The 22,110-nt window shown below is 62.5% G+C and overlaps 1 protein-coding gene across 1 annotated transcript in view; it reads right to left on the bottom strand.

Moving 5' to 3' along the window:
• Window positions 1-8,351: 8,351 nt before the first annotated feature.
• The window catches only part of NFATC1 (nuclear factor of activated T cells 1), a 66,430-nt gene continuing 52,671 nt past the window's right edge, over window positions 8,352-22,110 (bottom strand). The window contains exon 10 of the mRNA XM_054164312.1: window positions 8,352-8,665. Within this exon, the coding sequence (XP_054020287.1) occupies window positions 8,616-8,665 (50 nt within the window). The 3' untranslated portion in view covers window positions 8,352-8,615. The remainder of the gene's footprint in view (window positions 8,666-22,110) is intronic.

Below are 22,110 nucleotides of genomic sequence, written 5' to 3'. Positions count from 1 at the left end.
GGAGGGGTCGCCACAGCCGCAGGGAGCAGCGGAGCGGCTGCAGCAGCGCCGTCTAGACAGACTCCCACGGCCTGACCTTTGGGGTGCTGCCCGCCCCGGCCCCGCTGACTCAGCGCAGCCCCTCCGCCCCCCGGCCCGGGGCGGCTGCGGACAGGCGCCGGGAACCGCCTCCGGCTGCCGGGCAGCTCCGGGCGGCGTCCGCCAGGCGGCGCCCTCCAGCGGCAGCCTCTAGGAGTGCCCTCCGCACGGCGCCCACCAGGGGGCACCATCCAGCAGAGCCGCTAGTGGCGGCGCCCTCCAGCGGCGCCCTCCAGCGGCGCCCTCTAGCGGCGCGCTGCTGTCTGCCTCCGAGACCCCCCCAGCCCCAGGCTGGTGCTGAGCAGCAGAGAGCTGAGGGGGAGAGACCTCACTGCCAGCTGCCTGAGAGGAGGCTGCAGCCAGGGCTGGGCTCTGCTCCCCAGCCTGGAGTGACAGAAGGAGAGGAAATGTCCTCAAGCTGCGCTGGGGAGGTTCAGGCTGGAGAGGAGGAGAAGCTTCTGTGCTGCAGGAGGGGTCAGGGGCTGGCACAGGCTGCCCGGGGGGGGTGCTGGGGTCCCCATGCCTGGAGGGGTCCAAGGCAGCTGTGGCATCCTCCTCCTGCCTGCTCCTCAGGGCTGGAGGAGGGCTTGGCACAGCTGGCAGAGCTTGGCTGCAGAGCTTCTCCAAGGCCACTCTTGCCAGGGCTCTCCTGTGGGGGCCAAAAGCTGCAGCAGGAGACCACCAGAGGAGAGGTTCCTCTGCTGCTGGCTCTCACCCAGGGGCTCCTGTGCCAGGGCTGTGCTGTGCTGGCCTCTGCCAGGCCTCTGCCAGGCCTCTGCCAGCTCTGCCCCAGGAGGAGCTCCAAGTTTCCCTGCTCTGTGCTCCCCTCCCTGTGCCCCCAGGCTCCTCTCTCCCCATACCTGGCTCCAGCTGTTTGCTGCCCACTGCCTGCAGCAGGCTGTGGCTCTGCTCCTCCTGCACAGCCTCCTGGGCTGGGACCCCCCAGTGCTGTGACCCCCTTTCCCGTGGTCCTGCTTGGGGTCTCCCCCAGCTCTGCTGCCTGCAGTTGCCCTGGCAGCCCCCAGCCTTTCCCAGCAGAGCCTGCAGCTGCTTTGGTGCCAACCTGGGCTCAGTTTCACCTCCACTTGCTGCCCTGGCAGCCCTCCAGCACATTTTTGAGGCCCAGAGGAGCCAGAGAAGGGAAATGGTGAATTTTTTAACAGGTTGGGGGGTTTTGGGGGCTGTTTTTTAACATCCAGCCAAACCTGGCTGGAATTTCAGGGATGAAAGGCAAAGGGCTCTGCTCCAGCCCGGGGGCTCTGTCCCTGCCAAGCTCAGACAATGGAGGGGTTGGAGCCTCCAGAAGGGTGAAAGGAGGCTGTTTTACAACGGAAAAAGTGAGGCAGGCTGGGCCCAGGCCAGCTGGTAGCAGGCAGGAGGACACAGAAGGGTCTGGGAGCAGAGCTGTGCACAGCAGTGGGTGCTCAGCACCACCTCCCTGCCCCCTCCAGGCTCCTGCAGCTGCCCCTGCAGGTGCCCAACCTGCCCAGCTCCAGCCCTCCCCTCAGCCCTGGGGCTTTGCTGCTCTCCCCCAGCAGGTTTCCTGCCCACACCAAACCCTCCCTGCACCTCCAGCTCCCCCCTGGCTCAGCTCTTGGGGCTTCCTTCACCACCTTCCTGCTGCCTGCAGCTCACACCCTGCCCCAGGCCAGCCTGGCCTGAGAGGTGCCCCTGGCAGCGGGCAGGGCAGCCTGGCCAGCAGCTGCCCCCAGCCCTGCACCAGCCCCTGGTGGGCTGAGAGGTTCAGGAGGTGGTGGTCGTCAGGCTGAGCCTTCACTGCACCAGAGATGCAGCACCCTGGGGGTGCTGGGTGCCAGCAGCTGGATGTGAGCCAGCAAAGTGCCCAGGTGGGCAAGGAGGGCACCAGCAGCCTGGCCTGGAGCAGCAGGAGCAGGGCAGGGAGTGTGCCCCTGGGCTGGGCACTGCTGAGGCCACAGCCTGAGTGCTGGCTTCAGCTTTGTGCCCTCACTGCCAGAAGGGCTTTGAGAGGATGGAGCAGGGGCAGGGAGGGGCAACAGAGCTGGGGAAGGGTCTGGGGAGCAGGGCTGGGGGGCAGCAGCTGAGGGGGCTGGGGGGAAGAGGAGGCTGAGGGAGACCTCCTTGCAGCTCCCTGAGAGGAGGCTGCAGCCAGGGCTGGGCTCTGCTCCCCAGCCTGGAGTGACAGAAGGAGAGGAAATGTCCTCAAGCTGCGCTGGGGAGGTTCAGGCTGGAGAGGAGGAGAAGCTTCTGTGCTGCAGGAGGGGTCAGGGGCTGGCACAGGCTGCCCGGGGGGGTGCTGGGGTCCCCATGCCTGGGGGTGCTCAAGGCAGCTGTGGCCATGTCCGCTGGGAACAGGGCTGGATGTCCCCCAGGGACAGGGTTTGGTGTCCCCTGCAGGCTACCCCTGGCCCCCAGACGCCACAGGCAGTTCCCAGCCTGCTTTCAGCAGCAGCTTTGCCTTCCCCCCGGCTCCGGTGGCGCCGCCCGCGGCTCCCAGGAGCGCGCTGGGGGCAGCCCAGATTTGGTTTTACCAGGTCTGAGCTTTTCCTGTCCCTCCCTCCCGCGCGGTGACCCTGTCCGAGCCATGCATGGTGTCCCCAAGCCCCCCGGCCAGGGCAGCAACACCCCGGGGCGGCTGCTGAGGGCGGCTGGGGTGGCTGCTGGAGCCCCAGCTCAGCTCCAGCTCTCCTCAGCTCCACCACAGCTCCACCACAGCTCCACCACAGCTCAGCTCAGCTTCACCACAGCTCAGCTCCACCACAGCTCAGCTCCACCACAGCTCCACCTCAGCTCAGCTTCACCACAGCTCCACCTCAGCTCAGCTTCAGCTCAGCTCCACCACAGCTCAGCTCCACCACAGCTCCACCTCAGCTCAGCTTCAGCTCAGCTCCACCACAGCTCCACCTCAGCTCAGCTTCAGCTCAGCTCCACCTCAGCTCAGCTTCAGCTCAGCTCCACCACAGCTCAGCTTCAGCTCAGCTCCACCACAGCTCAGCTCCACCACAGCTCCACCTCAGCTCAGCTTCAGCTCAGCTCCACCTCAGCTCAGCTTCAGCTCAGCTCCACCACAGCTCAGCTCAGCTCAGCTTCACCACAGCTCAGCTCCACCACAGCTCCACCTCAGCTCAGCTTCAGCTCAGCTCCACCTCAGCTCAGCTTCACCACAGCTCCACCTCAGCTCAGCTTCAGCTCAGCTCCACCTCAGCTCAGCTTCAGCTCAGCTCCACCACAGCTCAACTCCACCACAGCTCCACCTCAGCTCAGCTTCAGCTCAGCTCCACCTCAGCTCAGCTTCACCACAGCTCCACCTCAGCTCAGCTTCAGCTCAGCTCCACCACAGCTCAGCTTCAGCTCAGCTCCACCACAGCTCAGCTCCACCACAGCTCCACCTCAGCTCAGCTTCAGCTCAGCTCCACCACAGCTCAGCTTCACCACAGCTCAGCTCCACCACAGCTCAGCTCCACCACAGCTCAGCTCCACCACAGCTCCACCTCAGCTCAGCTTCAGCTCAGCTCAGCTCCACCTCAGCTCAGCTCCACCACAGCTCAGCTTCACCACAGCTCAGCTCCACCACAGCTCCACCTCAGCTCAGCTCCACCTCAGCTCAGCTCCACCACAGCTCAGCTTCACCACGGCTCAGCTCCACCACAGCTCAGCTTCACCACAGCTCAGCTCCACCACAGCTCCACCTCAGCTCAGCTCCACCTCAGCTCAGCTCCACCTCAGCTCAGCTCAGCTCCACCACAGCTCAGCTTCACCACAGCTCAGCTCCACCACAGCTCAGCTCCACCACAGCTCCACCTCAGCTCAGCTTCAGCTCAGCTCCACCACAGCTCAGCTCAGCTTCACCACAGCTCAGCTCCACCACAGCTCCACCTCAGCTCAGCTTCAGCTCAGTTCCACCACAGCTCAGCTTCAGCTCAGCTCCACCACAGCTCAGCTCAGCTTCACCACAGCTCAGCTCCACCACAGCTCAGCTCAGCTTCACCACAGCTCCACCACAGCTCAGCTCCACCACAGCTCCACCTCAGCTCAGCTTCAGCTCAACTTCAGCTCAGCTCCACCACAGCTCCACCTCAGCTCAGCTTCAGCTCAGTTCCACCACAGCTCAGCTTCACCACAGCTCCACCACAGCTCAGCTCAGCTTCACCACAGCTCCACCACAGCTCAGCTCCACCACAGCTCCACCTCAGCTCAGCTTCAGCTCAACTTCAGCTCAGCTCCACCACAGCTCCACCTCAGCTCAGCTTCAGCTCAGTTCCACCACAGCTCAGCTTCACCACAGCTCCACCACAGCTCAGCTCAGCTTCACCACAGCTCCACCACAGCTCAGCTCCAGGTCAGCTTCACCACAGCTCAGCTCCACCTCTCCTCAGCTCCACCACAGCTCCAGCTCAGTGAGGCAGCTCCTGGCCAGCTGCCCTTTTGTGCCCTGCTGTGTGGGCAGCCTCAGCCCCCTGCCTCTCATCCCCTGCAGACCCCAGCCCCAGAGCCCCCTAGAGCTGCAGGCAGGGCAGGGCCACTGCTGCCCACATCACAGCTGCAGCTGTGCCACACCCCTCAGCTGTGCCAGCACCCAGAGCCCCCCCAAGGACCCTCCTTAGCCCCCAGCACCATACCCGAGTCGTGGCCTTCCCCCCCCCCAGACTTGTGAGGACCTGCTCCGAGTGCTGCCTTTGTGGGGGGGGGGGTGTCGCTTTGTCTGCAGCCAAGGGCTGGTGGGATCCACGGTGAGCAGGGGCCAGCAGGACCCCCCCTCCCCTCCTGCTCCCCCCCAAACGAGATGGTGTCCAAACTGTTCTGCTTTTGGCTTTATTTCATCAATACAGAGACAGGAGAGGCAGCATCTTCCATCATCCAGCCTTGAAGGGAGGGGACACCTGCAGTGGGGGGGCTGAGTGGGGTTGAGGCTTTTTTCTTCCCCCCCAAAAATAGCTTAAAGAGGACAAAATCCCAAGAAGGATGCAGGAGGTGCAACATCTGCAAGCCATGCAGCTGGGCGCCTGGCTGAAAGGCAAGCTGTGGAGCACCCTGTGCTGGATGAGCCTCACCCAAGGGCCCTCCCCAGGTCCCGTGGCAGGCAGGTCGGAGCAGATGGCCCTGGGGCCCCTCCCAGCCTGGGCCCCCTCCCAGCCTGGGCCCCTTCCATCAGCTACCGGCTTAAGAGAGACAGAAACAGAACAGCTTTGGCATGAGCAGAGGTTTCCCCTCCACGCTCTGGGGACCCTTCTGAACAGTCTGAGAGCACAGGAGGTGAGGAGCCAGCGGAGTCCATCCCCTGCCCTCCTTGGCAGCCGAGGTCTTTGGGCGAGCAGGGTCCGTGGCGGGAGGCTGCCGGGCCAGGCTCCAGCAGGGTGCAAGCAGAGGAGCTGGAGGTGCCTGGCTCTGTCCACAGGCCAAGGAGAGCTGCTGGCTTGAGGTGAAGAGAAGGAAGATTTGTCGAGATGCCATCAGAGGAAGCGCTCTGGGGCTGAGCCCAGCAGCAGCTGGCTTCGAGAGTCTGCGCCCCAGCTACGGGCACGGCTGCTGCGGGGCTGGCAGCCGCCGGGAGAGGCTCCGGGCGGGGGATACAGAGCTACATACAGGGGCTGGGGGTTAAATACAGCTGGGGGCACCAGGCCGTGAGCAGGAGCAGCCCGTGAGGCAGCCCAAGCCAGGAGGCAGCCCACGGCAGGAGGAGGCTCAAGGCAGGCGCTCTCCCGCACAAGCCCCCCGGCTGTCCTCGTCCCTCCCGAGGCGTGCCAGCCGTGTGCCAGCCGTGTGCCAGCGGTGCCCACTATGGCCTCGACCGCGGGGTGCCGTGCCGAGGCAGCAGGACGCAGAAGTCACCTCCCCGGCCGGGGGGAGCCCTCCGCGGGTCCGGCGGCCGAGGAGGAACCGCGCAGGGAGCTGCAGCGCGGGGGGAGGCCCAGCAGGGGGCGCAGGGGCCTAAGGCACAGAGCGGCTGCGGCGCTCCCGGCGTGCGCCGAGGGCAGGAGCGCGGAGCCGCGGGGCGCGCAGGGCGCGCAGGGCGCGCAGGGCGCAGCGGCTTCGAGCTGGCTTCATTTTCAATCCCATTTGTGTTCGATTTAAACCTTTCCTACCTTTTTAATTCCCCTTTTCGCTTTCCTTCCTGAGTCTGACCGACTTTTAATCCCCTTTCCTCCTCCGCTTTGCCTTCAGCTCAGCTCCCGCTTGGATTTTTATGCACATTTTCCTTCCATTTGTGATTGAAAGTTTGACCTTTATTGTCCTTTAAATTCCCACTGTAATCTCATTGCGATGCTAGTTTTTAGTCTTTAATTTTAAACTAAATTTCCTTTTAACTTTTAGTTGAAATGTTATTTGGAACGGCATTTTAAAGTTAATTTCCATTCCATTTTAAATTTAAATTTTAAATGCAATTTAAAGGTTTCATTCTAGTTTTCATTTAAATTGAAAATTTGGATTCCCATTCAAATTTTTAACCTTTTAAATGTTTCATTTAAATTGAAAATTTGGATTCCCAATTTTTAAACTTTTTATTTTCCACTTAAACTGAAAATTTCAATTTCCATTCAAATTTTAAAACTTTTAAAATTTTAATTTACATTTATTTATTTCCATTCAAATTTTTAAACTCTTTAATTTTTCATATAAATATAAAATTTTGATTTCCATTTTTTAAACTTTTCATTTTCCATTTAAATTGAAAACTTTGATTCCCATTCAAATGTTTTTAACGGTTTTGTTTTCCATTTAAATTGAAAATTTTGATTCCCATTCCAATTTTAAAACTTTTAAAAATTTTCATTTAAAATTTCAATTTCCATTCAAATTTATTTTTACTTTAATTTTCAATTAAATTTCATTTTTAAAAATTTTCCATTTAAATGAAAATTTAATTTTAAAATTTCACTGAAATTTATTTTTCCATTTCTTTTTCATTTTCTCTTTCATGCAACTTTAAATTTCATGTTGGCTTTTCCTTCGCCATTGACAGTTTCCTTTCATTTTTAACTTTAAATCTTAGTCAATTTATTTCCATGTAAATTTATTTTCAATTGTTCTTTTCTATTTCAAATTCAGTTTCAAATGTATTTGTTTTAAATTTCCATTTGGAGTTTTGTATCTTCAAACTGAAAACGAGACTGGAAATGCAAATGAGAATTAACTTGAGGAGGCAAAGGCTTCAGCTCCAGTTGAAAGCCCTTCCCATTCCCATCGCCAGGCCTCTCCTCCCTGTGCCCCCTGCCCCTCCCTGCCCGCTGCCAGTGCCCAGCCCGGGGGCAGCCCCTCCAGAGCCCCAGGGCAGAGCAGGGGGGGGGAGGAGGGGGTTGGTAAACCTCTGCCCCTCGCCAGGCAGGCAGCAGCAGCTCCAGGGCTGACCATCAGAGCTGAGCTCCAGGCTGAGCTCTGGTGCCACATCCCCAGGGGTGAGCTCTGGTGCCATCTCCTGGGGCTCAGCTCTGGGGGGTCCTTACCCTGGCACCCAGGAGGGTCCTCTCCAAGCTGCTCTCAGACTCCTGTGCTCCCTTGCAGGGCATTAAGGAGGAGATGCAGGGCAGAACCAAGCTGAGATGACGCCAACAGCCAGGAGGCCTCCTGGCATGGGCTGAAAAGGAAGGCAAGAGGCTGGGCACAGCCAGCAGAGGCTGGGCACCGCTGGCAGAGGCTGGGCACCGCCGGCAGAGGCTGGGCACCGCTGGCAGAGGCTGGGCACAGCCGGCAGAGGCTGGGCACCCCTGGCAGAGGCTGGGCACCGCCGGCAGAGGCTGGGCACCGCTGGCAGAGGCTGGGCACAGCCGGCAGAGGCTGGGCACCCCTGGCAGAGGCTGGGCACCGCCAGCAGAGGCTGGGCACCCCTGGCAGAGGCTGGGCACCGCTGGCAGAGGCTGGGCACCGCCGGCAGAGGCTGGGCACCCCTGGCAGAGGCTGGGCACAGCCGGCAGAGGCTGGGCACCCCTGGCAGAGGCTGGGCACCGCCGGCAGAGGCTGGGCACCGCCGGCAGAGGCTGGGCACCCCTGGCAGAGGCTGGGCACCGCCAGCAGAGGCTGGGCACAGCCAGCAGAGGCTGGGCACCGCTGGCAGAGGCTGGGCACCGCCGGCAGAGGCTGGGCACCGCTGGCAGAGGCTGGGCACCGCTGGCAGAGGCTGGGCACCGCCGGCAGAGGAGGAGCTGCAGGAGCTCTGGAAGCCCTGCTGCCGCCTGGCTGGAGCAGGGGGGCTCTCCACACCTCGCTGCAGGATGCCAGCTCCAGAGCTGCACCTCCCAAGGCTTCCCAGGCTCCAAGCCTGCTCGGGGAAGGCAGCGCCAGGGCCGAGTGCCGTGCCCGGGGGCAGTGCCGGGCAGGGGCTGCCTGGCTTTGGCCAAGCTCCCCTGGTGCTGTCCTGTCTGAGCCTCTCCTCCCTCCCTCTGAGGTGAAGTCCCTCCAGGAGCTCCTGCTGCCTGAGGAGCTCCCCTGGGAGCCAGAGGCGAGTCTTCGTTCCTGGGGTGGGGCGAGGTGGAAGAGCAGAGCGGTGCCAGGGCTGGGTGCCCGCTGCTGCCCAGCGAGGCCAGAGGTGTCTGAGGGCCTGCTGCCAGGCCTGGGGGCGACAGCTAGGAGTGGGCACTGGTGCCGGAGAGGTCGTTCCTTATGATCTCATTTACTGCAACGAGAGGAGAGGAGAGAGGAGGCTTGGTCAGCGCTGCCCTGCTGCGGCAGGCTCTCCGCAGCACCCCCGCCTGGCATCCGCCCCGGTGGCACCGGCAGGAGTCAGCAGAGGGCTGCCCGAGGCGGGGGCGGTGCCCAACACCCTGGGAAGCAGCACGACCGCAGCAGCTCCCTGCAGCCCGCGGGGCATCCAACGCCTCCCGTTCCCAGGGGCACAGACTGGGCACTGCCCTGGGCACGGGCAGCAAAGCGGAGCCCGGGGCAGCCCGGAGCAAGCCACTGCCGCAGCAAGGGCCGTGGTGGCCGTGCCAGCTGCTGGGGCAGCAAGAGCTGGGAGTGCCCAGCCCCGGGGCCTCCAGGGAACACAGATCCTCCATGGTGGGCACAGAGCTCCCCCACGGTGGGCACAGAGCTCCCCCACGGTGGGCTGAGCCCTTTCCCACGGTGGGCACAGAGCTCCCCCAGGGTGGGCTGAGCCCTTTCCCATGGTGAGCTGCTAGCAGAGAGCTGCTGCCTGCCTGCCTGCTCCCTGGAGACCCCAGCAGCACCCAGGAACACCTCCTGTGTCCAGTCCCTGCTGCCACCCACAGAGACACAGAATCAGAGCGGGGCTGGAAGGGACCTCTGGAGGTCACCCAGCCCAAGCCCCCTGCCAGAGCAGGGCAGGGCACCCAGAACACTTCAGGTGGGTCCTGAAAGTCCCCAGAGCAGGAGACTCCACAGCCCCCCCGGGCAGCCTGCCCCAGGCTCCAGCAGCCTCACAGCAGAGAAGTTTCTCCTCCTGCTGAGGTGGAGGCCCCTGGGCTCCAGTCTGTGTCCCAGCACAGGACACCACTGAGCAGAGCCTCAGCCTCCTGTCCCCACCCCCCCAGGTGCTTGCAAGCACTGCTCAGGGCCCCCCTCACCCTTCTCCTGCCGAGGGGAGGGCTGAGCAAGCTCCCAGCCTGGGCAAGAGGCAGAGGACAGGAGGCCCAAGCCCTGCCTCTCCACTGACAGAGTCCTGCTTGCTCTCCCCAGGAGCCTTCTCCTCCCCCTGCCTGCACCCTGCCTGCAGCCCACCCAGCTCTGGAGCTTTCCCACACTCCAGCCCTGGCCCTTTATCAGCTGTGAGCTCTGGCAGAGGGGCAGGAAGTGACTGCACTTGGCCAAGGCCCTCTGCAGCCTGCACAACACCCCCAGCCCCACCAGCTCCACCCACCCCCTGCCAGCCCCATCCCACCCCCAGCCATCTCCCCCCTGCCATCTCCACCCACCCTGGAATGGCTTGGATTGAGTTGAGTAGGGTTAGGTTGGATGGGTTGGGTAGGGCTGGGCAGGGCAGGGCTGGGTAGGGCAGGGCTGGGCAGGGCTGGGTAGGGCAGGGCTGGGCAGGGCAGGGCTGGGCAGGGCTGGGCAGGGCTGGGCAGGGCAGGGCAGGGCAGGGCAGGGCAGGGCGTTTTGGTTAGGTTTTGTGGTGCCCCTGGTGTTTGTTTTTTCCCTGCAGACTACTGCCCCTGCAGCACCTGCAGCACTCAGAGCTCTCCTGGAGCTCTCCTGGAGCTCTCCTGGAGCTCTCCTGGAGCTCTCAGCAGCTCCTGGCCACCAACCCCACCCCTGGCAGCGGCTCCCCCAGAGCCCCAGGCTCAGGGAGCTCAGCTCTGCACACAGCAGGCCGTGGCAGCCCGGCAAGGGCAGGCTCCACACACCCACAGCCGATGGTCTGCGCTCAAGATCGCCCGGTGCCAACCCCTGCCATGCCCAGGCACAGCTCCCACTGGAGCAGCTTGCTCCAGGCCTCATCCAGCCTGGCCCTGAGCAGCTGCAGGGTGTGGGGAGGGGATGTGGGAGCTGAGCTGTGCAGCAGCTCTTTCCCTGAGCCCCCTCGGGGGCCCCCTCTGGCCTTCCAGAAACAGGGGGGCAGCAAGCCCTGCCCTGCTTGGTGGCAAGGAGCAGCCAGGCCTGGGGTGCCCATGCCAGTGCCCTGTGCAGCTGGGCAAGAGCAGAGTGGCCTCAGGAGGCAGCCAGACCTCAGCCCAAGGGCAACCACTCCAGCAGAGCTCACAGCCAGACTGTGCCACAGAGGATGCCCAGCACCCCTTGCCCGTGGTGGCACCTGGGCGGCTCGGGCACGGGGCTCCTGCTCTCGCTGCCACCTCCTGCCCTGCCCCCACACACCCCCGGGGAAGGCCTGCAGGGAGGGCCAGGGGGCAGGCAGCAGGCCCAGGGGGCACCATGCACGCTCCAGCAGGGCAGGCAGGCTGGCACAGCTCCAGCACCCACAGAGAGCACCAGGGGTGGGAGTGGAAAGGGGAAGTGTGCCCAGAGTGGACTTCCCCCCGGGGCACCTGGGGCTGGGAGGGAAGCTCTCTGGTGGGTGGCAGGGGTGGCAGCAAGGCCACGTGAAGGGACACCTGCTGGGGGGGCTCAGAAGGTTGCTCCCCAGCCCAGCTCCAGCTCCAGGTTCTGGCACTGCCATGCTGGCAGCTCCTCCCTCCCTGCAGCTCTGAGAGACAACCATGGAATGGTTTGGGGTGGGAAAGACCTCTGAGATCCTCCAGGCCAACACCAGCCCCAGCATGGCCACCAAACCCTGCCCCAAGGGCCATGGCCACAGCTCCCTCGAACCCCTCCGGGCATGGGGACTCCACCACCCCCCTGGGCAGCCTGTGCCAGCCCCTGACCCCTCCTGCAGGCAACAAATGGCCCCTGGCACCCAACCTCCCTGCAGGTGCCTTAGCTGGGACCACAGGGGCTGGGCTGCTGTGTCTGGCCCCACGCTGCTGCTCTTGACTCTGCCAAGGGAGAATCAAAGGTCCTGTGGGAGGCTGGCCTCAGATTGTCCTTCCCAAGAGCAGAGCAGAGTGGGCTGGGCTGGAAGGGACCTGCAGGGGCTGGAAGGGATGATCTGGGAGGTCCCTTCCAAGCCAACCCATTCTGTGACTCCTCATGGCCCAGCTCAAGCAGAAGACTTCCCTGGGAGCAGCAGGCTGCTGCCTGCAGGGGAGATCAGAGCAGGCTCTGCAGCAGCTCTGCAGCAGCTCTGGCTTCAGGTGGCTCTGGGGGCATCCCTGCTGCTCCCAGGGGTACCACCCACAGGGGAAACCCTGCTGGGGACTTCCCACAGCCAGCTGCAGCCTTCCCACCCACAGCACAGCCCCAGAATGGTGCAAAGGGGCAAAGAGCTGAGGATGGCAGAAAACTGCAGGTGCTGGGGGGCTCCATGTTCAGCTGGGACCTTCCTGGGCAGTGACAATGGATGTGCAGCACTTGGTGGCTCTGTGGACTCCAGCAACCAGCAACTGAGCTCCCCTGCCCCTGGCTGGCAGCAGGGACAGCAGTGTGGCCCTGCTGTGCCACCTCCCAGCTCAGACTCTCTCCCACTCCTCCCACAGGAGCTACAAAGGCTGGTGGTGCATGGCCTGGGGGCTTCCCCTGCTGGGGAGCTCCTTGGGGAGCTTCATGCTCCTAAAGATAGGAGCCCAGGAGACTGTAACAATGGAAGGCAGGAGACTGAGCTGCCCCAGGTGACCCTGCTGGGGCTGGGGGTTGGACCAGGTGATCTTCAGAGGTCCCTCCTGACCCCTGCCCCTGGGAGATTCTGTGAGCTGAGAGCCATGAGTCTGTAATCAAGGAATGGGTTGGGTGGGAAAAGCCTTCTGAGCTCATCCAGCCCAACCTCAACCCAACCCCACCATGGCCACCAAACCATGGCCCAGGTGCCATGGCCATGACCCCTGAGATCCTTCACTGCGAATGAAAATGCCCCAGGGAGGCTGCCCAGGGGGGTGGTGGAGTTCCCATCCCTGGTGGAGCTCAAGAAAGGTGGGCCAGGGCCACCTGGGGCCAGGGTTTGGTGGCCATGGTGGTGATGGGCTGAAGGTTGGACTGGGTGGTCTCAGAGGCCAGGGACATGGCCCTTGGGGCCAGGGTGGTGTTGGGTGGTTGGATCTCAGAGGGCTTCTCCAACCTTAATGGTTCTGTGCAGAGGGACTGGAAATAGAGAGGGGAAGGAGGAGGGGAGGGAGATGTTCTCCCCAGCTCCCTGGCCAGATTTTGCTTAAAAGAGAACAAAATGGCCAAATATAGACAAAAATCAGCCAGGAAAGTTCAGCTGCTGCCATCAGCCCCCCCAGAGGAGGAGAACCCTCCTGCTCCTGTCACTTCCTCACTAATTAGCAGCATCCCTCCCCGGGAGCTGCAAGGAGCAGCACTGAGCTGGGGCTGAGATCCTGCAATGAGTCAGGAAAACTCCTCCTGCAAAGCTGCTCCTGGAGAAATCCTTCCTGCAGCCACAGAGCTGCTGGGGTTGGAGAAGCCCTTGGGAGCACCCAGTCCAGACAGCAGCCCAGCACCCCCATGCCCCCCAAACCATGGCCCAAAGAGCCATGGCCACCAGCTCTAAGGCCATCCAGGCCAACACCAACCCAACACCACCATGGCCACCAGACCCTGGCCCCAGGTGCCATGGCCATGACCTCTGAGCTCATCCAGTCCAACACCAACCCAACCCCACCATGGCCACCAAACCATGGCCCAAAGAGCCATGGCCACCATCTCTAAGGCCATCCAGGCCAACACCAACCCAACACCACCATGGCCACCAAACCATGGCCCAAAGAGCCATGGCCACCAGCTCTAAGGCCATCCAGGCCAACACCAACCCAACACCACCATGGCCACCAAACCATGGCCCAAAGAGCCAAGACCATGACCTCCAAGCTCATCCAGCCCAACCATTAGCCCAACCCCACCGTGGCCACCAGACCCTGCCCCAGGTGCCACGGCCACCTGTTCCTTCATGCCCTCCAGCAGCTCCCTAGAGAGCAGCAGGGTTGAGGCCTCATGGCCCCAGGTGCTGGCAGCTCCTGAAGCTCAGGGGCAGTGCAGGGCAGTGGGGGACACACTGCAGAGCTCTGAGCCCAGTGCTAGGGGTGGCTGCCTGGGGACCTCCTGCCCTGCCACAGGAGCACCCCACAGGCATGCACCCAGCACCAGCCTTCTGCCAGCAGCTGCCCCCAGCCCCTGGCACCTCACATGGCAACAGGCAGCAGGCACATGGCACAGGAAGAGGTTTGACCACCCAGAGGTGGTGGAGCCCCACCTGGATGTGGCCCTCTGCAGCCTGCTCTGGCTGATCTCCACAGGTCCCTTCCAGCCTCCACCACCCTGGGGTCAGGTTTGGAAACAAAAAATACTGCTGGGGGAAGGGGAAGGGGAAGGGGAAGGGGAAGGGGAAGGGGAAGGGGAAGGGGAAGGGGAAGGGGAAGGGGAAGGGGAAGGGGAAGGGGAAGGGGAAGGGGAAGGGGAAGGGGAAGGGGAAGGGGAAGGGGAAGGGGAAGGGGAAGGGGAAGGGGAAGGGGAAGGGGAAGGGGAAGGGGAAGGGGAAGGGGAAGGGGAGAGAAGACAGAGCAGCAGGCTGCAGAGGGACTGCTGCCAAAGGGCTGCAGGGCCAGGCCCAGGGGCAGAGGTTGGGAATGAGAGCAGAGCAGATGGAGCTTGGCTGTGAGGAAGAAGCTCTGCCCCAGGAGGCTGCTGGAAGCCTGCAGCAGGTTGCCCAGGGAGGGGCTTGAGGCCCCCCCAAGCCTGGAGGCGTTCAAGGGGAGGCTGGAGAAGGCTGTGAGCAACCTGCTGTAGGGGAGGATGTCCCTGCTGGGTGCAGGGGGTTGGGCTGGGGGCCTCTGGGCATCCCTTCCACCCCAACCCTTTCTCTGATGGATGCTCTGACCTGGCTCCCCTTCAGAAGCAGCCCTGTGACAGGAGCAGCCCAGCAGCAAGGGCCAGCTCTGGCTGGAGCCCCTAGGCTCCACACAACAAAGCCTCCCAGGCTGGGGGCCCTGGGGGCACAGAGGACATTCCACGGAAGGGAGGAGAGCCCAAAAGCTTTGAGTGTGACAACAAAGGCCCTGGCAGTGCAAGCTGCTGGCTGTCTGTGCCACCACTGCAGCCCTCCTGCTGCAGCAGGCCTGGTGCCCACCCAGCTGACATCAAACAGCCTTTATCTGCAGCAGCTCCACCTGCACACATCGCTGGCATTCCTTCATCCCAGCCTGGGCCAGGGGGGACCACGGGAAGTCCTCAGGAAGAGTGGAAAGCTGGCAGGGGTGGGATGGAAACCTCTGCATGGAGCAGAGCAGGATGAAAACAGCAGGAAAAAAACAGAAGATAATGAAGAGGAAAAAAAGCAAAGCCAGGAGGGAGAGAGCAGAGCATGGCAGAGCCCAGGCTGGGGGCAGCTCAGAGCTCCTCTGCTCCAACCTCCCCTCCATGCCCAGGGACAGCTCTCAGCCAGGCTCAGCTGCTCAGGGCCTCATCCAGCCTGGCCTGCAGCACCCCCAGGCAGGAGGCAGCCACAGCCTCCCTGGGCAGCCTGTGCCAGAGCCTCAGCTCCCTGGCACTGAAGAGCTTCTTCCTCAGCTGCAGCCTGAGCCTGCTCTGCCTCAGCTCCAAACCATTGCCCCTGGGCCTGGCTCCAGCCCCCCTCAGCCAAAGTCCCTCTGCAGCCTTCCTGCAGGATGCCTTCAGGGGCTGGCAGCAGCTCTGAGGTGCCCCTGGAGCCTTCTCCTCTGCAGGCTGCACAGCCCCAGCTCCCTCAGCCTGTGCTCCCAGCAGAGCTGCTGCAGCCCTGGCAGCAGCCTTGTGGCCTCCTCTGGGCTCTCTGCAGCAGCTCTGTGTCCTGCTGCTGCTGGGGACAGCAGGGCTGGAGGCAGGGTTGGAGGTGAGGTCTGAGCAGAGCAGAGCCCAGGGGCAGGGTTGGAGGTGAGGTCTGAGCAGAGCAGAGCCCAGGGGCAGGGTTGGAGGTGAGGTCTGAGCAGAGCAGAGCCCAGGGGCAGGGCTGGAGGTGAGGTCTGAGCAGAGCAGAGCCCAGGGGCAGGATGCCCTCTCCTGCCCTCTGCCCACACTGCCCTGGCATCAGCCCAGCCAGGGGCCAGCAAGCTGACTGCCCTTGGAGGTGGTTGTGAAGTGGGGACCTAACCCCTCTCTGCTGCTCCCCCTCCTAGCCCCACACCACCACCTTCCTGCCAGCTGCAGATTCTATTTCCTCCCCAACTCACCAAATAAATGCCCTGACAATTATTTTCCCTCCTTTTCCCTTTCTTTCTTCCTTTCTTTCCCCCTGGCCAAGACACAGAGCAAATATTTACAGGTGCTGGGGAGACTCTGCTTCCTCCTGCTGCCTGCCACAGCTCCTCCTCCCCTCCACCTCTGCTTCAGGGCTTTGATATCCTCTTTTTTTTATTTCCAGGCAGCTGCCAAGAGGAAATAACTTTGCTGGATGGGGAGCCTGGGGACCCCAGGAAACAAATCTTCCATCCATAAAAGAGCTGAAGTGCAGCTTGGGGCTGGGGGGTTGCAGCTGAAGCTGCTTCAGTCTGAGCCCTGCTTTGGGGTTTTTATTGCAATGTCAACAAGGAGTTTAATTTGGTCTCAAGGTTTGGGTTCCTCAGCTCTGAGTGAAATATGGGAGGGCTGCAGCTGGCTGGCAACAGCTACTGTGGAAGAGGGGAGAGAAGCTCACTCCAAAGCTCAGGAGAGGCAAAAAGAGAACCTCCAAAGCTCCCTGTTCAGGAGAGGCAAAAAGAGAACCTCCAAAGCTCCCTGTTCAGGAGAGGCAAAAAGAGAACCTCCAAAGCTCCCTGCTCAGGAGAGGCAAAAAGAGAACCTCCAAAGCTCCCTGCTCAGGAGAAAGGGAAAAAAGTTCTCCAAACCTTTCAGTTCTGGAGGAAAAGAAAACAACCTCCAAACCTTTCAGTCCAGGAGAGAAAGCTCCTGAACTGTTTTGGAGCTGAGGCAGAGCAGGGTCAGCCTGGAGCTGAGGAAGAAGCTCTTCAGTGCCAGGGTGCTGAGGCTCTGGCACAGGAGAGAGGGGCAAGGGGCTGCGGGGGGGGCTGCGGGGAGGGCTGGGGGAGGGCTGCAGGGGGGGCTGCAGGGGGGGCTGCAGGGGGGGCTGCGGGGAGGCTGCGGGGGGGGCTGCGGGGAGGGCTGGGGGAGGGCTGCAGGGGGGGCTGCAGGGGGGGCTGCGGGGAGGCTGCGGGGGGGGCTGCGGGGAGGGCTGGGGGAGGGCTGCAGGGGGGGCTGCAGGGGGGGCTGCAGGGGGGGCTGCGGGGAGGCTGCGGGGGCGAGCAGGGAGCGCTGCCAAGAGCGGCAAGCGCAGAGGCTCCGCTCGGCGACCCTGCCCCAGCCCCGCAGCGACAGCCCCGCAGCGACAGCCCCGGGAAAAGCCTCGCAGCCGGCTTTGGCTTTGGGTCTTTGTTTCCCCTCTCCCCTAAAAGCATTCGCAGATGCTCAGGAGCTGGCTGGGGCGGCCCGGGGAGGGCAGCTGCCTGTGTCTGCCGGGCAGGCAGGAGGATGCTGCAGACCCAGCTCGGGAAGTTACAGCTGGGGCGGGGGGCAGGCTGCAGACCTCTCCTCTGGACTCCCTTTGTTTTCCTGATGAGCTGAAAGCTTTGGGGTTTCTGTCTGCTTTTGTTCTCTCTCCTGAACTGAAACTTTCAGAGGGTTGTTTTTTGCCTCCTGAACTGCAAGGTTTGGAGGTTAACCTATTAAAAAATATGATTAAAAATAACAACAGTTAAATGGTAAAAAATCAAGCCAATAAAATGCAAACAACAACAACAACAACCACCACAACCACCATCACCAAAACCACCACCACCACCACCACCACAACCACCACCAGGATACTGAGAGGAGTTTCTTGCTCTGGAGGCTTTTGTCCCCACTGCCTCTGGCTGCTGTCCCCTGCCAGGTGCTGCTAGGAGCCCTTGGGAGCCAGCTGGGTGAGCTGTCCTGCTCCAGGTGCCCACTGGGCATGAGGAGGGAGAGCTTCAGAAGTGCCCAGCCCTGGGGAGCTGAGAGGGCTCCTCTGAGCTGGCAGAGGAGGGCACCAGGGCTGCCCCGTGCCAGCAGGGCACCCAACTCCCAGCCAAGGGCATCTCCTCTCCTCCCTGGCACAGGCAGCCCAGGCACAGCTGCCTGCTGGGGCCCTTCCTAACACCACCACCCCTTCCCCCCCAGCTCTCCCTTTAACTTTGGGTGGCTTTGGTGGGTTTTTGGTGCCAGCCTTGCCAGGTGGCAGAGCTCGGGGCAGGGCAGGGGCACGGCAGGGCTGCCCCCGCCGCCGCCTGCCGCCGCCTGCTTCCTGCCCTATCTGCAGCAGCAGCAGCTGCCAGGGCCTGATAGAGAGCAGCTGCAGGGGGCCAGGGCTCACAGCTGGGCTGGGAAACACCAACCCCCCCCAGAGCCCAGGGATGGAGCTCCCGGGGGAGCCGATAGCAGCCAGGGCCAGCGCCAGGGCAGCTCCGCGGCGATAGCAAAGGCCCTGCCTGGCCATGGGAACGGTCTGTGGGTGCCCGCTGGGTATCAGGGGAGGCTCTGCAGCCCTGCTCCCATTGTCTGCACTATCTGGCTCCAGGAGCTCCTGGCCCCCGGGCCAGATAAGCAGCGCCGCAGGCTCTGCCCCCGGGAGCGTCCCTGCCGTCCCTGCTGGCTGCGGAGGGCTGCAGAGGGACAGCAGCGCCGGGAGGGGGAAGTGCTGCAGGGACCTGCGGGGGTGGTGTCCTTGGCCTCCGACGCAGCGCAGGGCAGGGGGCAGCAGCTCAGCAGAGCTCCCAGAGGGCACAAAGGGCCTTGCCCACCTGAGAGAAGCTACTGCAGGAGAGTCATAGACCGGGTTGGGTCGGGAGGGACCTTAAAGGTCATCTACTGCAAGCCCCTTCAAGACCAGCAAGTCCCAAGCCCCTTGAAGACCATCCCTTGAAGACCCCTGCCCTGGGGGGTTCCCTTACACCAAGGTGCTGAAGGCCTGACCCCTGGCCTTGGGCACCTCCTGGGAGGGGACATCCAGAACCTGCCCCAGTGCCTCCCACCCCTCCTCACTCCAACCTGGGCCCCAGGCAGCTCTTTGCACCTCTGGCACCTATGACCCAGAGAGGACACCCCCATGTCCGTCTGTCCTGCAGGGTGTGGAAGGACAGGCTGGTTCTACATCCCTCCCCAGCTTCCAGGGACCACTTGGAGAGCCTTGCCCCCAGAAAGAGGCTCCCTGCCTCCAAAAGAGGCTTCTTGTCCCCCTCCACCTGCCCCCCAGCCCTCAGCTATTGATAGACATTGATCAGATCCCTCTCAGCCTTCTCCTCCCCAGACTCAACACCCCCAGGGCTCTCAGTCTCTCCTCACAGGGGAGATGCTCAAGTCCCCTATGCCTCCTCCTGGCTCTGCCTTGGACTCTCTCCAGCAGCTCTCTGTCTCTCTTGACCTGGGGAGCCCCAACCTGGCCACAGGATTGCAGCTGTGCTCTCAGCAGGGCAGAGCAGAGGGGCAGCAGAACCTCCCCAGCCCTGCTGCCCCCAGGACCCCATTGTCTCTCTTGGCCCCCAGGGCACATTGCTGTCCCAGGCAGAACTTGCTGAGTGGCAGATTTCTCCTCCCCAGGCTGAACCAGCCTCAGCAAGCCTTGGAGCAGGGCTGGGGAGGCAGCTGGAGGTGTCCTGGAGGGTGGGAAAAAGGCTTGGGAGGGAGAGAAGAGTAGAAACAAGAGACAGAAGTGGAGCTGAGCAGGGAGCAGCTCCGGGAGCAGAGGGGAAAGGGCTGAGCGTGGGGGTGGGAGAGAGGAGCTGCCCGCGGCCGGCAGGGGTGGGATGGAGCAGGGCAGGGATGGAGCAGGGCAGGGATGGAGCAGGGCAGGGATGGGGCAGGGCAGGGATGGAGCAGGGCAGGGATTGGGGCAGGGCAGGGATTGGGGCAGGGCAGGGATGGAGCAGGGCAGGGATTGGGGCAGGGCAGGGATTGGGGCAGGGCAGGGATGGAGCAGGGCAGGGATGGAGCAGGGCAGGGATTGGGGCAGGGCAGGGATTGGGGCAGGGCAGGGATTGGGGCAGGGCAGGGATGGGGCGAGGCCGAGGGAGGAGGCTGCGGGGCAGGACCCTCGGCCAGCCCCGGGAGGCACTGCCAGGCTCGGGGCCCAGGGAGCACCAAGGAAGCAGCTTCAGAGCTCTGCAGAGCTGCCAGAGCCCCGCAGGAAGTGGGGAGGGGGGAAAGGAGGGGAGGAAGAGAGGGAAAGGAGGGGAGGAAGAGAGGGACAGGAGGGGAGGAAGAGAGGGAAAGGAGGGGAGGAAGAGAGGGACAGGAGGGGAGGAAGAGAGGGACAGGAGGGGAGGAAGAGAGGGAAAGGAGGGGAGGAAGAGAGGGACAGGAGGGGAGGAAGAGAGGGACAGGAGGGGAGGAAGAGAGGGACAGGAGGGGAGGAAGAGAGGGACAGGAGGGGAGGAAGAGAGGGAAAGGAGGGGAGGAAGAGAGGGAAAGGAGGGGAGGAAGAGAGGGAAAGGAGGGGAGGAAGAGAGGGAAAGGAGGAGGAAAACAGAAGGGCGGAAAGCAAAAGAAGGAAGAGTGGAGGAAAAGAAGGGGAAAGAAGAATAGCAGGGGGAGGAAAAGAAGGGGGAGGAAAAGAAGGGGGAGGAAAAGAAGGGGGAGGAAAAGAAGGGGGAGGAAAAGAAGGGGGAGGAAAAGAAGGGGGAGGAAAAGAAGGGGGAGGAAAAGAAGGGGGAGGAAAAGAAGGGGGAGGAAAAGAAGGGGGAGGAAAAGAAGGGGGAGGAAAAGAAGGGGGAGGAAAAGAAGGGGGAGGAAAAGAAGGGGGAGGAAAAGAAGGGGGAGGAAAAGAAGGGGGAGGAAAAGAAGGGGGAGGAAAAGAAGGGGGAGGAAAAGAAGGGGGAGGAAAAGAAGGGGGAGGAAAAGAAGGGGGAGGAAAAGAAGGCTCCCAGCCTGCTGCAGGGGGCAGCAAGCAGCCAGCAAGGGCCCTGCTGGGAGGAGCAGAGGCTGCAGCAGCCCCGGAGCAGGCAGAGGGCTTGGCACAGCCTGGGGCTGCTGAGGGCTGGAGGACAGCAAACAGGACCCCCCCTGCTCTCACTCTGCCAGCGGCCAGGGGGTGGCACTCAGAGGGCATCCAGGGCCTGACCCAGATGCCAGGGATGGTTTTGCAGCCTCACTTGGTGGGGGCTGTGCTGAGCCAGGAGTCAGGGGGAGCCAGGAGGAGTTAGGGGGAGCTCCAGCTCCAACCTTCTACCCATGGCCACCAGACCACAGAATCACCAAGGCTGGAAGAGACCTCTTGGATCATCAGCTCCAACCTCCTCCCCCAGCCCTGCATGGCCCCCAGCCCAGGTCCTGTGGAGCAGCAGACGGAGTTGGGGTTGATTGGTTGAACTCAGTGCCCTTAGAGGTCTTCTCCCACCCCAACCATTCTGTGCTAACTTCTGGTGCCTCTCAACCCCCAGCTCTGGGCATGGCTTTTGGCCTGGGTGGCTGAGGCCTTGCTGCTCACAGAAGGTGCCAAGGCAGACAACCTGCTCACCACAGAGCAGCTGTGCAGAACTTGGAGCTCCTGAGGAGGAGAAGCGCCTCAGGCCTGCCCACGGTGCCACCCCCACCTCTCCTGGAGCTGGAAATCTCCAAACCCATCCCAGCCTGCAGGGTTCTGCTCCCAAGGGCAGGGCTCTGAGCTCTGCTGGCTGTCCCTGGAGGATAACCCCAGGCAGATGCTCCTTGGCACCAGCTGGTGCCACCCTCCAGGCAGAGCCACTGGCAGGGAGCTCAGCCTGGAGCTGCCTGCTGCTGAGACACTCCCAGCTTGGAGGCCACCCCAGGCTGTCCCTCTCACCAGGGCTGGCTCACTGGGCTTGGCAAGGGCCATCACAGCATCTTCACCTCCCAGAGGGGCATGGACAGCACAGGCAAAACACAAAGCAAGGGTGGAAGACCCCCAGATGCCCCCAGAGTGAGGAGTGACACCGCAAGAGGGAAGGGCTTGGGCTGGAAGGGACCTGGGAGGTGACCCAGTGCCAGCCCCCTGCCATGGGCAGGGACACCTCCCACCAGCCCAGGCTGCTCCAGGCCTCATCCAGCCTGGCCTGGAGCACCTCCAGGGAGGGAGGAGAAGAGATGAGAGCTGAAGGCACCACAGCTGCTGGTCCTGCAGCCAGCTCCTGGTAACCACCCTCAGAGCTCAGATGACATCCACAGGTGGCCTGGGGTCAGAAGAGACCCTCAGACGTCCCCTTGGAGAACCCCCAGCACAGCTCCATCACCTCACACAGACCTAAGGAGGCCCTCACTGTGTACAGGCAGCCCAAGCACAAGTCCACAGTGCTCTACCAGGCTCTTCATGGAACCTTTTTGATCACCAGGAAGGTCCTGGGCCCTTTTTCCCTCCAGGCTTCTCCTGGAGCCTTTTCTGCCCCAGGCTTCTCCTGGAGCCTTTGCTCCTGGAGCCTTTGCTGCCCCAGGCTGCTCCTGGAGCCTTTGCTCCTGGAGCCTTTGCTGCCCCAGGCTGCTCCTGGAGCCTTTGCTCCTGGAGCCTTTGCTGCCCCAGGCTGCTCCTGGAGCCTTTGCTCCTGGAACCTTTGCTGCCCCAGGCTGCTCCTGGAGCCTTTGCACCTGGAACCTTTGCTGCCCCAGGCTGCTCCTGGA

Source organism: Dryobates pubescens, chromosome 9 (genome assembly GCF_014839835.1).
Source record: "Dryobates pubescens isolate bDryPub1 chromosome 9, bDryPub1.pri, whole genome shotgun sequence".
Classification (NCBI taxonomy): Eukaryota; Metazoa; Chordata; class Aves; order Piciformes; family Picidae; genus Dryobates; species Dryobates pubescens.
Note: the sequence above shows the minus strand (reverse complement) of the source record. Positions and strands in the feature narration are given on the sequence as shown.